At 43.9% G+C, this 14,840-nt stretch overlaps 1 protein-coding gene across 2 annotated transcripts in view; it reads left to right on the top strand.

The window, feature by feature from the left end:
* Nucleotides 1-4,244: 4,244 nt before the first annotated feature.
* Nucleotides 4,245-14,840, top strand: part of cntnap2b (contactin associated protein 2b) — a 36,927-nt gene continuing 26,331 nt past the window's right edge. For both annotated transcript variants that reach the window (XR_013122355.1, XM_076981646.1), the window contains exon 1: nucleotides 4,245-4,845. Coding sequence is in view for 1 of the 2 variants with exons in the window: in XM_076981646.1 (XP_076837761.1) it covers nucleotides 4,758-4,845 (88 nt within the window). In the remaining variant the exon portion in view is untranslated. The remainder of the gene's footprint in view (nucleotides 4,846-14,840) is intronic.

Below are 14,840 nucleotides of genomic sequence, written 5' to 3'. Positions count from 1 at the left end.
AAATTGTAATTTCCCAGAAACTTCCCCATAAAAGATTCTTAAAGGCAAATTAAATAAGTGCCATGCTTTTACTGTACACTGTTTTACTTTTAGAAAAAGCTATTTTCTGATAGGCCTCCATAAAGTTAACTGATAAAGTATGTAACAGAGGCCATATGTAACTGAAAGTCAGTAAAATAAATTTTCAGTTCAGTGCACTTTATTTTAAGGCTAGTAATGCTGAAACATGCAAGGCTGTTTTGTGTTTATTTTAGTTGTTCTAGTTTTACAGTTTTATATATTACATTTATTTGATTTAGCAAAGGACACTACATTCACTTAATTCACTTAATGTGCTGCTGTTGTCCAGATGTGGATTCAATTGATACTTCTGCTAAATATGCAAATTATCTAATGTTTTTACAGTATTAAGCATGAAAGCTTATAAGTGCTACTTAGAATTACACCAGCAAGATTTTGCTAACTGTATAATTCTAACTTTAAGCCACTGTTAGCCAAGGTAGCATCATGTGTGACTGATAAGGTCGTGTGGGCGGGGCACCTTTCACAGCACAGGCAGCCTTCACACCACTGATTGGTGCGTTGGTTCTGAGCAACTAGATTTCAAACAGTATACAAGAGCAGCGTGCCGCGGTCCACCGGTGGCGACTGTAATCACCATCACTTCGCTGTAAATTTTCGCTGAGCCGCCAAAATTTGACAGTGGCTGTAAAGTCCTGTGGCCCTATCAGACATCTGGTGGTCTTGGGGAGTTTTCATCGGCCCTATGAATCTGCCCCGGGGAATGCGACGTCAGGTGGAGGCCATTGTGCTGGTCTCCATAGTGACACAGAAGGTAATGGAAGGAGGCAGGATCTCAAAGCCCTAAGTAGGATTGGGCAGGTTTATATAGAATGTGCCAAATGCTTGGTGTGTGTGTGTGTGTGTGTGTGTGTGTGTATGCAGGGGGATACGTGTTACAGTGCATGCTCGTGTGTGTGTGTGTGTGTGGGGGGGGGGGGGGGGTTGTGCTTGTACAGGGTGTGTGTTTGTGTGTGCATGTGTGTACAGAATATGCCACAGGCTATTCAGTTCAGTGGCCTGACTCCTTTGTTCATGGTATTCTGCACGTTTGCATCCTCTGTGATATTTCCTCGCGAGCCACCTGCATGCCTTGTGGAACTTCTCTCCTCTCCGTTGTGTATAGAAGCCGTGGCGGGCGGAGGCAGAAAACTCGTCATGCAAGCAGAGTCCAGGCTTCCCACCACACGCCTCTTCTCTCTTTACAGACCTCGTTTTGCGCTGATGGTTCTGTTTGTTCCTGGTTTGAAATACTTTCTAATCATTAAAAGGAGGAGGAGGAAGGAGGTGGTGGAGGAAGAAGACGGAAAAGAAACATTTCCAACATCATTTGCATAGTCACGATTCAATTCTTGGATGCCTTATCAAAGCATGATGTGTCGTTTAGTCCCGATCCCTAATTAATTACATAATGTGTAATTTAGTCCCTAATTAACATGCTGTTTAATTGCCAATGCAATGTCTGGAATGAACTGTGACAGGTTGTTTAGATAAATAACACCAATGGGTGTTGCAGTCAATCTCAACTTTGACTCATTTTAAAATTCCCAGTAACAGGCAGAATTGAGAACATGGATGGAGTCTGTTTCCTCCAAGAAAGAAATACACAGAAATATTTAGAGAAATACAAACAAATTTGCCTCTTCTTGCTTCTTTTTTTACTTTATAAGAAATGCTTGTGCCAAAACAGACACTTTAAACCCAAGACCTTCGTGAACTTTTAGCGAGCACTTGAAATGTCTTTTATCTTTACCGGATTTTCTGGATTTTCTGGATTCTCACTGAATCAGTACCACCCAATCAGGAGTCTTTATTTTCATTGGCTCCTTCTGCTATATATTGACCCAGATAAATTTAATACTGAGTCTGGTGTGATGCTGATATGCATTGGCCAGCAGCCATTTTCTCAGCACAGCCTGACTTCCCTTGTCTTGTCATCTGTTTCTCGAAGATCACCACACTCGGACACCCTCGGATCACTCTTCTGATCACTCATTTTGTTTCTTAAACCATTGCTGGCAGGCAGTGTGGGTCCTGTAGGATCATGATATAACGCCTGGGGTAAAGTCATGTGATGTCACCCCTTCTGACTAAGAGACTTGTGTTTTTGTTTTTTTTTTTCTTTAACCATGACTTTGTTGAATGTTGCTGTTTATCAGGCTGTTACAAGAAGGACATTACATTTTTCTAAATTTGTATCTGAACGTCCTTGGCTTGTTTTTCTGTCCTGGTCATATAAATGAAAGATTTGCATTTAACATCCCTTGGAACCTTTCCAGTTTTTCTTTGATAACTGAGGAAGCCCTTTTTTATTAATATACCACAATCCAATTTGTAACTTCATACACGCCTCTGGAGTTTTTCTCCACGTGAGAAGATTTAAAACGTGAGATTCCATTACACCCTCCCGTCGTCCTTTTCATTCTTCGCTTACAGTGATGATCAAAAGATGATGTCAGTGAAATATAGGCAGCAAGCCATGACCGACGTGGTCCCACGTGGTGATATTGGGGGGGGGGGGGGGGGGGGGGGGGGGGGGGGGGGCGGCACAGGGACATTACCGCATCGGCCAGTTCGAGCGTTGCGGCCATTAAGGGTCATGTTACGGCTGTTCCGCATGACGTGGTTAGAAAGAACTGTGGGAGATGAGTATAAGAGCCCCAGACTCCTTGGCAAAGCAGTTCGATGATGTCGGATGATGTCCCTTTACAATGAGCCAGGCTGATTGTCAGAGAGGAGCCTATCAAACTTGCATTAATTCCCACAAAACGAATCCGGCTTCTGCGACGCAGATTGAGGTGTCTCTCTCTTTTTTTAGATAACATTCTTGGTTCAGGCCCACAGGGTCTCATCTCAGCGGGCCTACTTCTGCTGAGGAGGAATCAGGGTGGACCTGCATGACAACACCAGTGAGGAGATTCGCCATCGCTGCCCGGCCCCCCGGGGCTGTGAGCAAAGGCTCGGAACCGCTGACTTCCACTACTGGGAAAAATGGGCTTAACAGGGCAGAGAACTGGATATCAGTATTTAGAAAGCCGGCTTTACTGTTCTCAGGCTCGGGTCCAAGAGAACACACGTCTAGACACCCCCCCCCCCCGCCCCATCTGTTTCTCTCTCTCCTTCATAATCACAGCAAAGATGGGCCTATCCACAAGGATCAAATCACTCATCCTGTTACGCGGTGAAGGTGCACAATAACGTCAAAGCTTTGTGATCACGTTTAGATGCCCATGGATATTCCGCATGAACCTCCTTTGCCTGACAGTGTGCTCTGTCATCATTGTGACCTGTCATCTTGATTCTGATTACCTTTTTATACTTGATAAACTGGGCCTGCCTAGATGAAAAGTTTCTAACCATAAGATGAGAAAGTAAAAGTCCCAAGGGAAGCAATTTATGACTGTCAAACAGCTCCCTCTTCTGGGCGTTACTAAAAAGCACACGTTTCGGCTCCTCGGGAGCAATAAGTCATTTTCTCCATGATTCGTCTTCGCATTATGATAAAACCATTAAACCTACCATATAGTGACCTGGATATTTTAGAGATTCTCTACTGAATCTTTAAGCACGTGAGAGATGTGCTCTACGGAACATGCAAACTGCGTTTAATAGAAAAAAAGAAAATAATAATCACTTTCATAAATGTTGTTTGCTACTTACTAGTGGTAAAATAACATACGGTTTCTTTAAATGTGATCCCCTTCCAGTGGTCATTCATATATTAACGATCCTCACAGAAATAATCGATCTGTTTCCCAATATAATAGAGCGTGTTGTCTGGACAGCTTAAGACAGACTACAGCACACATAAAATCTTCTCGAGTCGTACTTAATGCTCTTAGACTACATGCTTGAAAGCGTCTAGGCAGACATTACTCAGTCCTCGCGGGAAAAAAGCTTTCCTCTCGCCGGAAAATGCCAACCACGAGGAAAATGTACAAGACGTCTCGAGACAAGGCTTATATGTGCTTATTGTGTTTCAGTAATTTTACATTAAGCATACAGCATTAAATTAAGTATTTAAGTATAATATATATACTCTATATGTGTTACTGTTGTGTCTGTGTTGTTCGTGTAATGCGATTAAACAAAATTTCGTTCAGTGTTTCGTCATCATCGTTATTCTTCGTTATTTAAAACATCTCGCAAAGGTTTCGTCTCTGAAGACAAAGGCAGCGCAGAAAGAAACGCACACGTCCTCTGCTGTTGCTTGTCTCGGTTCAAGCCACCTTAAGAGAGAAACCCACCCCTCCTTTGTAATTTTCTCCGACTCGTGTGCCCCATGTGTGTTAGGTGGGCTGTACCAATTTATGAAACAGCGGGGGGAAATCAGGACCTCATTAACTTCAGCACCTGGACAGCAACCATCCCGAAGGCCCTCGAAGTCGGCTATTCGCAGAGTAACAATGCAAATCGAGCGAACGGACAGAAGCCCAGAGAAACGATGCCTCGCCAAGACAAGCTCTGAGACACAATGCGGCTTCTATCGTCGTCCTGGGCCTGTTGTTGCTGGGTGATATAAGAGAACCGGCTGTATTGCGCGTCTGGAGCGCCTTCGCTCGGCAGCATCCCCAGTATTGCTCAGAAAAAGCGTACGGTCTTGTGGGTTCCCTCCTAGAAGGGAGGGGGGCACTTACGCCCTCACAGTAGGAAAAAACGGCACAGTTTCCTTTGTTTACATTGGAATAAAAGTGAAGATGCGTCGGCTACCCGGACCGGAGTTGCCGCTATTGCTCTGGATACTCAACATCTATCCGGACAACAGTGCGGCACGTTCAGCATCTCGTGAGTACTAATGCAATAAAAGATATTACAGTTCCTCCCTTGAAGCCCCATTGCCCGTGACGGGACATTGCAGGACGTTATTCTGCGTCAGCGAGTGGCCACCAGCCTACATATTCACTCGCGTGGATAGTCGATATTCTTTAATTCATCTTGTTTACTGAATGTTTGTTTTTCAAGCTGATTCTTTGCAATTGCTTGTAATAAATAACCCAGCTGTACTGACCCCGGAGAGCCATAAAGACGCCGAAAGCCCTAACGCGTTTGCAGTGCGCGTATTACAATATTCGAAGACAAATCCACTCCCTTCCAGTCGTTTTTACTTCCCTTCCAGTCGTTTTTACTATGAGGAGTTTTTATAACCTAGACAGAGTGTGAGACGGTTGCTTCGTAAGCTTGTCTGCGATTTTGAAATATCAGTTTAATATCAGTACACTTATGCCGACGCATCCATGGTTATGAGGCGGCACTCTCTAATCAAACCTAATTTTTAAGAAAATCGTCTGAAGCAATGGGTCAAAAATAATAATATAACAAGCAGCTGTGCTACCAAGTCCACTCCGGCCACGCGCGAGGAAACTTTAATAAATCATTTTCACGAGGGATACATGAAGGAAGGAGAGAACTGACGAACTGACTAACTGACGAAGGCAGGCTGACATACTCCCGACCGAATATCTGGGATCCTGACAATGACTCTAATTGAGTGTGAAGTTACTTGCTTGCAAGAACTGCAGTCGGCCTCTCTTTAAATTCAGGAGACCAATTAAGACTGAATAAATTAAGCTGAAGTCATTACGATTTCAATATAGATTTCAAATGGCACAGTGAAGGTCGGATTTCAATTAACAATAGAAAAAAAAGAGTTTAAAAAAAAAAAAAGTGTTTTGATTCTACCAAGCCTGCTGTTCATAGTTCATGTACTTTCAAAAGGGCCTGCACCTGCGGTGATACCTATTTTAATCTAAAGTAGTTCAAAGTCTTATATAACTACCGCACCTCTAGTTTCTGTTTCTAATGGACTATTTTATATTACTAGCACTTTTAACTTCAGACTGGCTGTGACGTGGAACTCAAAAACATAAAACTCCGGCAGCAGTGTGCTGAGTGATTTCAGGAGACCTTATGAAAGGATGTTCACGGTACTGTTCAATCACAGAACCTACGTGAGTCTGATCCTGCATGCCACATTTCGGTGCATTAGTGAACGTCTCCCGCTGTAGTGAACAAAGACTTGGAGGCGCATGGCACAGATACTGCACAGAAAATACTGCAACGCGGGAGGCAACAGCAAGGAGAGTCAAACCCTTAAACTGCTTCCCTTTCGAAGATGCTCTGGTTGTGAAATGGGTTCGGCCTACCATAGCTCTTAGAGTTTCCAATTAAGTATTCATCCAAACCTAATGAAAACTGTATGACTGTTTCTTATCTGTCGTTTTACTCCCAACGGCAATTAAAGCTGGCAAAATTGATCTTATTAGTGTGATCGACTTGCGTGTTGTGAAACCCCACAGATTAAACTGGGAGAAATACTGTCAGCCCGGCTAAATAAAGCTCTTCGGTCTGGGGCGTAAATAGACGATAAATAGCTGTAAGACCTACATTACAGGCAGCTGAGGGAATTACCTCAAACAGCAGAGGTCAGAGTCAAGCTCACCAATGAGATGCCACAATTAGTAACAGATAATGTGCATACAAAAGTAGCAAAGGGTATTTCCACATCCGGCAAAGAAAGTTGGACGTGCCGGCAAATTGAATGCAAACCATTTATGACATAATTTTTTCTCAACTAGGAGGACTGGGCACTGGATTAATAGGATCAAGCCACCCCATTAACAGCAACTCGGCGTCGAGATTACCGCTTCTGTGTTTTGTGATGCTAATGAGGAAAGCTCGTTGAAATGCGAGGCACCTGCCGCCCCGGCTTGTCCAATCACGTGCCGGCCCCTCTGCCACCTCGCCCCTCCCCCATTCTCCGAGTACCCCGCCCCCTCCCCGCCCCCCTCCCCTCCCCCCTTGTCAGAGCCTAGACACAAAGGCCTTGGAGCGGAGGAACAGCAAAAAAAAAACACCTGCCTAACGTGTTTAGAAAAAAAAAGCACAAGCAAGTATATTTTTTCACCCTCGCACCCAAGCCATGCCTGAAAGGCTAGAGTGGTAGTTTATCGCTTGTTTCGTTTCACACTCCTAGGGGCTCGCTCAGAAACATGGTGTGACATTTAGGAAAGTGAACACTGCACTCTATATTGTTCAGCGTCGTAATACACAGAGAATGAGCAGAATATTGAAGATGCAAACTGATGGACACATCGACATAAATACATACACATAAGTATATACAGTATATATATATATATATGTGTGTGTGTGTGTGTGTGTGTGTGTGTGTGTGTGTGTGTGTGTGTGTAAATACATGCTTTAATGCATGCATTCATTCATATGTGTGCTTGCCCAATTAGGCATGTCCGAACATTACATGCGTACATGGAGCCCATGCGTGAATGAAAAGGCAAACAGTTAAATGAATAAGTAAACATCTCCTCCGCCACAGTCATCTCCTGTTACCGCTTCACTCTAGACGTTAACAAAGGCAGCAGACACTAAGCCTTCGGTTACTTTCCCTGCCAGACCCTCAGCAGGAGATACAGAGAGGAGAGAGGGAGAGAAAGTAGAGAGAAAGAGAGAGAGAACCACACCCCCCACCTCCTCCTCCTCCTCCGCCTCCAAAGCCAGCCTGCCTCTCCAGCATCAAACCTCTGAGCGTCTGGGTCCCTATTCAGATCCTCCTCCCTCAATCTGTCCACGATGCCGGGCACAAGCAGACACAGCGTGATGAAGGAGAACAAAGTGGAAGCTCAGGCTCATTCAGCAGCTCTCTGAGCTCATTAATACAAGATGTGGCTGTTGATCCTCGGACTACAATTGACATCTTATAATATAAACCCAATAACCCGTGTTGACTCAGCTTGAGGCTTAATTACGAGTCCGTGATTAAACTTGTTTGGGTTTGATGTAATGAAAGAGGTTTATATGAAAAGAGTAGATTCAAACAAAGGAAGCGCATGAGCAGGAAAAGACGAGAAAATTGCATTTCTGAAGTGTCTGTTTGTGATTTTGGTGGGGTGGGGTAGTAGAGATGATTATCGTGTTTTTGTGTTTTTGGTTGGAAAGGTCACAGCATTGTCACGTTATCTGGACACGGGCGCCCTGGAAATGATGTGACTTTCAAATACCTTCTGGAACTTTTTATCTTTGTGCCGGAAGGCGAGGACAGCGCAGAACGAATGCGGCCTTGTTCATGTAAAATCCCCCCCCACCCCCCCAAAGTGCCGGTTTTACACGCAGAACTGGCTGAAGTCTTTATGACGCTCGGCGTGAAAGTGTCGGTATCGTCAACTCTCTTCAATTCCTGCCTGGCGTGCCTTTATGGTCGATGTGTTTTCACTTAGGCGAGGGCTGGAGGAAGCTCGTGCCGGGAGACGGGCTCTTATTCCGGCGTGGAGAGCTCAGAGAGCTGTGAGCATTGATTTCATGGGCTGTCTCAGAGCTCCTTCAGAGGAGGACCAGATATTGAGATCAGCTACTGGTGTAATGAGAAGAAAAATGGGATTTGCCAGACTTTGCTGCCTGTCAGATAATGCAAAGGTGCCAGAAAATGAAATTTCACATTGATTAATGATAAAGAGAGTCCAGAGAAAGCTCTCTCTCTCGTGATGGGAAACCAGAATTGGATTCCTGGAAAGCCGAAGAGCAGACATGGCTGTGTGCCAGCGCTCTTGTCCATTATGTCCAGTTGGGTTAGAGTGATGTAGTGCAAACTCCTCGGGTTTATAAGTCACGACTCCTCGACACTTCAAAAGCTGCACTTCATCCAAAAACAATAACGATGCTAATTGGTGAGCAAGAGCTTGCAGGAGCCAGTTAGCATTATGTAAAGGAGATTATGCAAATGAGACTACGCTAGCTTGGAGCAACTGGTTTTCATTTATTTTTAGCCATGTTAGCATTAATAGGAGCGTCCTTACAAATGGAAAGATCCTATTGGTCTATCAAAGCCTTTAATTCAGCTGCGTTCAGTTTCAATATCCGAAGATCTACCAACTCCACCAGACCTGGGTCTAGTATTCGGATGCAGCCTGGACATTGAGACCAGGGAGGTTAGATTTGGGTCGGAACTCTGCAGGTCTGTAGACCTCCTTCATTGGGGTCAGTCATGAAAAGCCATGCTGCTACACAAGCAGCGGCAACATCACGGCTTTAGCAATAAGTCAACAGCAGGTTGGACAGTTCGGAGATGTGAAAGGACGGCCTCCACCAGCCGAGGTCCCAGGAGCGGTGTGCCTGGCGCTGACGCTCGCAGGCAGAGGGGAGTCACCGCGAAAACGAAGTCGGCCTCCCGACGAGACGCAGCCACAGGCCGCTCGGGCCCTCGTGGGCAAGACTTTACAGTTTCAGCAATGCAGCTCAGTCATTTATGAAATATTCAAACACTGGATACACCTCACTTCAAAGGAAATTGCATCGATTATAGTCGCTGCCGTCCTCTTGATCTTTGGGCTGCATTGCAGTTTCGTGCGTTTAAAAGAAGAAATACAGAATATTTCATTTAAAGTTTTAGCGTGATGGTCACAACATGCTCCAGAGTTACAAAAAAAAAACAGATTCTGAATAATGTAAGTTGATATGAATGGCATGCAGTCTCTACATCGCTTTTCATCTTTCCTCAAAATATTCTGAGAGATTTTTAGGCCAGCTGACTTCTTCAGTGCCTTCTCTCTAAAAACTTCTTGGTTTTTGTATCAGTTCTATAGTGCTGGCTGCCTACCCCAGATCTGGCTTAGAAATGACAAGGTTAGAATGACAACCAAGAAAGGAAACGTCGGGGTCAAAACAGTAGGGAACAGAGACAAATCCAAAGTGATTATGGGAATTGACAGTCAGTTGATCCGAAATAATAAGTCATCATTTTGAGGTTTGCATTCAGTGCTATTCAATTTGTATTCAAATTCAGTGCTTGAAGTCAAGGGGGTAAAATTTCCACTTTTTTATTGCAAGAACGGCTGGTTTCGACCCCAAGTCTTCCCGCGCTCGTGTCACCGTCCGGAGCTACAGGACGTCCAGAGTCAGCACCAACCGCTCCATCACGCTCATGTCACACCTCTGTACTTCACCACGTGCTGCTCATGCATCCACCGTTTCATCCAGGGTCACACCCATATGCCCCAGGGTCACACCCATATGCCCCAGGGTCACACCCACATGCCCCAGGGTCACACCCACATGCCCCAGGGTCACACCCATGCTCCACACCAGGGGGTTTTTCCCTTTGACCATGGGAAGCATCCCCAATGCCCTCACGGTACCACTCCACTTCTGACAACATTAGTAGCAAACCCAGTACCAAACCCAGTACCAAACCAGTACCAATTGCAGTACCAAATCCAGGCGATGACAACGTGTTCTGACCACCAGAGCACCCAGAGCATCCAGAGCACCCACTTTACTGGAGTGACAGTCTCCATCACACCACCCTGTTCTTTAGGGAGGACCTGTGTCTCCGTCACAGTCTGTCACTGTCTCCTCTTCCACCTAGGGGTGATTCCAGTCCAACTTGTGTCCATATCACCTCTCCTGCAGCGTGCGACAGCTGTAAGAAGCGTCAGACCTCTCGTTATTCATGGGTAATTCCGGAAGGACGACAGATCGGCGACTGGGTGGCCGTTCGATCAGGCGATGGTGTTTCGGATACAGAATCTCACCTCCAGCTCTCAATAGTTTGTCCCGCTGCCTGCGGTGACATGTAGCCGGACGTCTGACGGGCAGAGGATCTGAAAGAGGTGCACTGAGTGTTAGCGATTAGTGCGGCTGGGGTTCAGAGTAAACTCAACATAATTGTGCTTATTCATTAACGTTGCACACAAATGAGTGCAGATTCGACCACCCGGAATAATGTATGAAGTAGTCCAAGTCTGATTCATGGAAATGTCTGACTCAGGTCTGATTCATGTAAAGGTCACGCGACGCTGAGCACAATTGATGACTCAGATTCAGCTGCATGAATAACAATGTCTGGCATACTCGTGCCTCATTTACATATAATTTGCAAAGAGCATGTCTTTAATTGGCCTCATATATTTAATATTTGCATAAAACATGCCCTAATTCATGCAGGTGTAGCACTAGTAATCCAATCAAAGGCAAGCATTATGCAGACTGCTTACTCAAAATGGAAGACAAATGGGAAAAAAGGAACTTGGGTTCAATTCAAAAGGTTTACAGAGCAGAGTTAAAGGTGCTTGTGAATTTATTCTTAAATAGTTTCCAGGCTAAATGCAACTGACTGTGACTGATTCCACATGTTAACAGTAATCAAACTAAATGGTACTGTTTCAGTGCAAAAACATCCTGTGTGTTATATTATTATATCTTGTTTTTATTATTTATTGTTTATTTTATTACTTCTATTGAGGATCATATCATACAATTATTTTGTGCCTATTTTTAATCACAAACAAAACCAGTTTATTATACCTTTATGCTCTAATTTACACACACTCCAAGCAAATATGAATTTGACTACAGAAACACACCAAAGATGAAACAGACAAATAATGAAACTGTTGGTAAAATTCTAGACACTTTATTATCAGATATGATCGTCCTGAGCTATGAGAGTTGCTAGCAATTACAAGGCACATTTATTTAAATTACTCTTCTTACAATCTTCAAATATAGACTTAAATAACCTAGTAACTAAAAGAAACCTTAAAATTAATTCAATCTTTTTTATCCTTGGAAGTGTGTGTTAGTGTAAATGGGATTCTTCAACCATGAAGAAGATACCTGAAGCAACTACAGAAAATAGTATTAGGAACACTTTATGGATTATGCGTCATCTCTAAATTGGCCCAGCTGAATAAGTGGGTGTATGTGTGTGTGTGTGTGTGTGTGTGTGTGTGTGTGTGTGTGTGTGTGTGTACCCTGCACTGGAGTAAAGTCTTGTCTCATGCATGTCTCTACCTTCTGCCCTTTGCGGCTGGTCCAGATTCCAGCAGATCCTGCTTTTGAGGGTCAGTCCACCAAGTCTATGCGTATGCAATTTAAGATGCTGTGCTAATAAGGTTATTTTTGTGATGTTGGCATGATATTCTTAATGATGCGAGTGAAATCATACCTAAGTGGATGTGCACATATGATCGAGAAGAAGTTCTCCTTCAGATTCCTTCAACACATCTGCATATCCACTAAACTGATGCAGCTTAAAATACCATTCATTTACTATGTAGGGTAATCGCCCTGACAGTGAGGGATGATACGTGACCTTGTCTCGCTCTCGCGGGGTCACGCTACGATGATACAGCATCAGTCTGTGGCTACGGTGGCTGGGAGGTTGCTGAAACTTTAGCAGGAAAAACCCACCAGGGACAAAAGAGAAGACCTGAAATGCAATTATGTTGGTAAAAAGAGACAAACTAACACTGAGCTCTTAGTTCACAGCACTGGAAAATATATCACGTTCGATGTAGTAGTAGAGATGTTCATTTCAAAATAGTGCATTTGTATAAAATAGCATATTAAATTCATTCATTCATCTTCTAAACCAACCTTGAAAAAGAAACCTGTGGATTATTCTATAAAACTCCACATCAAATCATTTATATGTATAAGTGAGAAAGTGGTGATTTTTAATCTAAATTGATATTTTTACAAATTATAATCATGTTTCACATCTCAGCATAGTACTGAGACTGAATTACATATGCCTGAATACTGAAATGTCAGTCCTATTACTAGATTGCAGACTTTCAGCAACTGTCCTCAAAAGGTTTGGGTTTTATTTGGAAGACCGAAGTTACTGTCGGGGTCTTCAGTTATGAATAGCATAGATGTATCTTGCAAAACCCCCAGGGATTAGTTCTTGGCCCATTTTTATTCAATCTGTATTCTGTTTCAATGTTCCTTTTCAGCCAAATTCTACAACATAACAAAATTTCCAAAGTTCTGCAGAACATGCATATCAGATGAAACAGCTAATACACTCAGTTTAAATAAATGTACCTTTTCTAGCCATATCTTTCAATTACCTTAAGAATATGAGACCTAGAGACACTCGTGCATGCATTTATGTCCAGCAGAAATGACTATCGTAATGATCTAACTCCTCTTCCCAAACAGCTACACCTTCTTCAGAACGTGCCTGGTAGAGTTTTAACAGTACAAATAGAACATTAGTCCTCTTCTAGAGGTTCCACAGTTAAGTTCCATTAAGTTCCAGAACTGATTTTAAAGCACTATTACTATTATATAAATCACTGAATGGATTATGCCAAGAATCCTGTTCAGATATATAAAGAGTATATATTCAGCAGGCCTCTTAGATCTACGGACATAGGCTCACTTGTAGAGCCTAGAATTAAAATCAAATACGGTAGGCCTAAAGACGCGTTTCAATGCCACACTGGAACCAACCCCACCATCAGCTTGAATGTAACCCACATGCAGTGATTTCTAAATACAGCTTAAGAATATTTCTGTTTTCTTACTTCTATTCCTCACTGGGGCGATTACATCTCGGGATGTAACGGCATCTTTTATTTATTTCTGGTTTGTTTACGACGCTTTGAACTGCCGCTGAATATGCAAAGTGCTGTACAAATGAAAACGCCTCGCCAAGATCATTGCCCAAGCAGTAAAGTACAAGATATTGCATGTACAAATCTTAACAGTGGGACGAGAGCCGTCCCGGGTGTGCAGTATCAGGACTCCCTCAAGTAAACGTAAACGGTACGTTTCTGTATTATTATGATGCGAACGAGACTAGCTCCGGTTCGGCTCTTTGCCGTAATCGAGCCCGCCAGAGACACCCCAGGTGTTCGGCATCGTCTGAACGCTGGGGGGGGGGGGGGGGGGGGGGGGGGCGGCACGCGCACAGGGACACCTGTCCAGACGCACGCGGGATGCGACCCGTCGGCGTCATGGTCTGCAGTCACGACTCGGCGCTTCCCCCGCAGTCTGCAGGAGTCTGGGCGCCACCCACAGCCCAGCGTCTCCCCAGAGCCGGAGGAAAAGGCCTCTCACAACCACCAATGATGTCCACAAGATTCTCCGAGCATTAATTCGTAACGAGACTGGAGGTTTTAGCGTTTTTTTCTCTTTTTTTGATGCACGCAGTGACGAATTATGAAGGGAGAAGAGCTTTGGCTAAATCATTCTTAAGTGTTTTTTTTTTATATAAAGTCATGTGTAAGAGCCATTCTAGAGGTTTACTTTCGCATCCGTCAACATGAAGCAGCTCAGAAGTTTCTTTTAGAGTTTCTCTGACACAAATATTTGATGCTTGGCTAAAACTTCACCCATTCGCGTCTCTCTTATGTAATTCATCCATGTTCCTGGGCGAGAGAGAAATGTCTTTGTCCTCTTTTTGCTGACGTTTATTAATGTGATACATGTGGTCCGTGCCTGACAGACTCATTTTCAGCGTATGCTGTGCATACCAAACTGTATATGTACTATATTACAGTCTTTTCACTATATACATATCAATGTACTTACTGATACACTCTCTCTTTCTCCATCTCTATATATCTGTTTCCTATTATAGTATAGCCTATATATAGGCTCGTGGCTATCTTTCTTCTTAGCAGCCTTTTAATGAACAATGTGCTGATATAAATGAATGCACCTCTCTCTCTCTCTCTCTCTCTCTCTCTCTGTCTCTCTCGAAATGGCTTTTTTAGGTTTATTTCGTGTTTTCTTCTCTGTAGGATGACAGCGCGCTCGACTACCGTCGTCGTAGCAGGAGATAGGCCTGTGGCCCCCTGCTGGCTGCTCCCTGTAATGCAGGCTTGACTTCAGGCCAACATTAAAGGAAGCGCTAAATGCTTTAGACAGGCATGGGGAAATTTCGTCTGTCCACATCCTTTGCTTCCCAACTGCACCCATAAACTCTCGTGCGATCTAAGACGAAGACCAGCACTCGTGCAGTTTCTGCACAACAG

The sequence above is a fragment of the Brachyhypopomus gauderio genome, chromosome 19 (assembly GCF_052324685.1).
Source record: "Brachyhypopomus gauderio isolate BG-103 chromosome 19, BGAUD_0.2, whole genome shotgun sequence".
Taxonomy (NCBI): Eukaryota; Metazoa; Chordata; class Actinopteri; order Gymnotiformes; family Hypopomidae; genus Brachyhypopomus; species Brachyhypopomus gauderio.
Note: the sequence above shows the minus strand (reverse complement) of the source record. Positions and strands in the feature narration are given on the sequence as shown.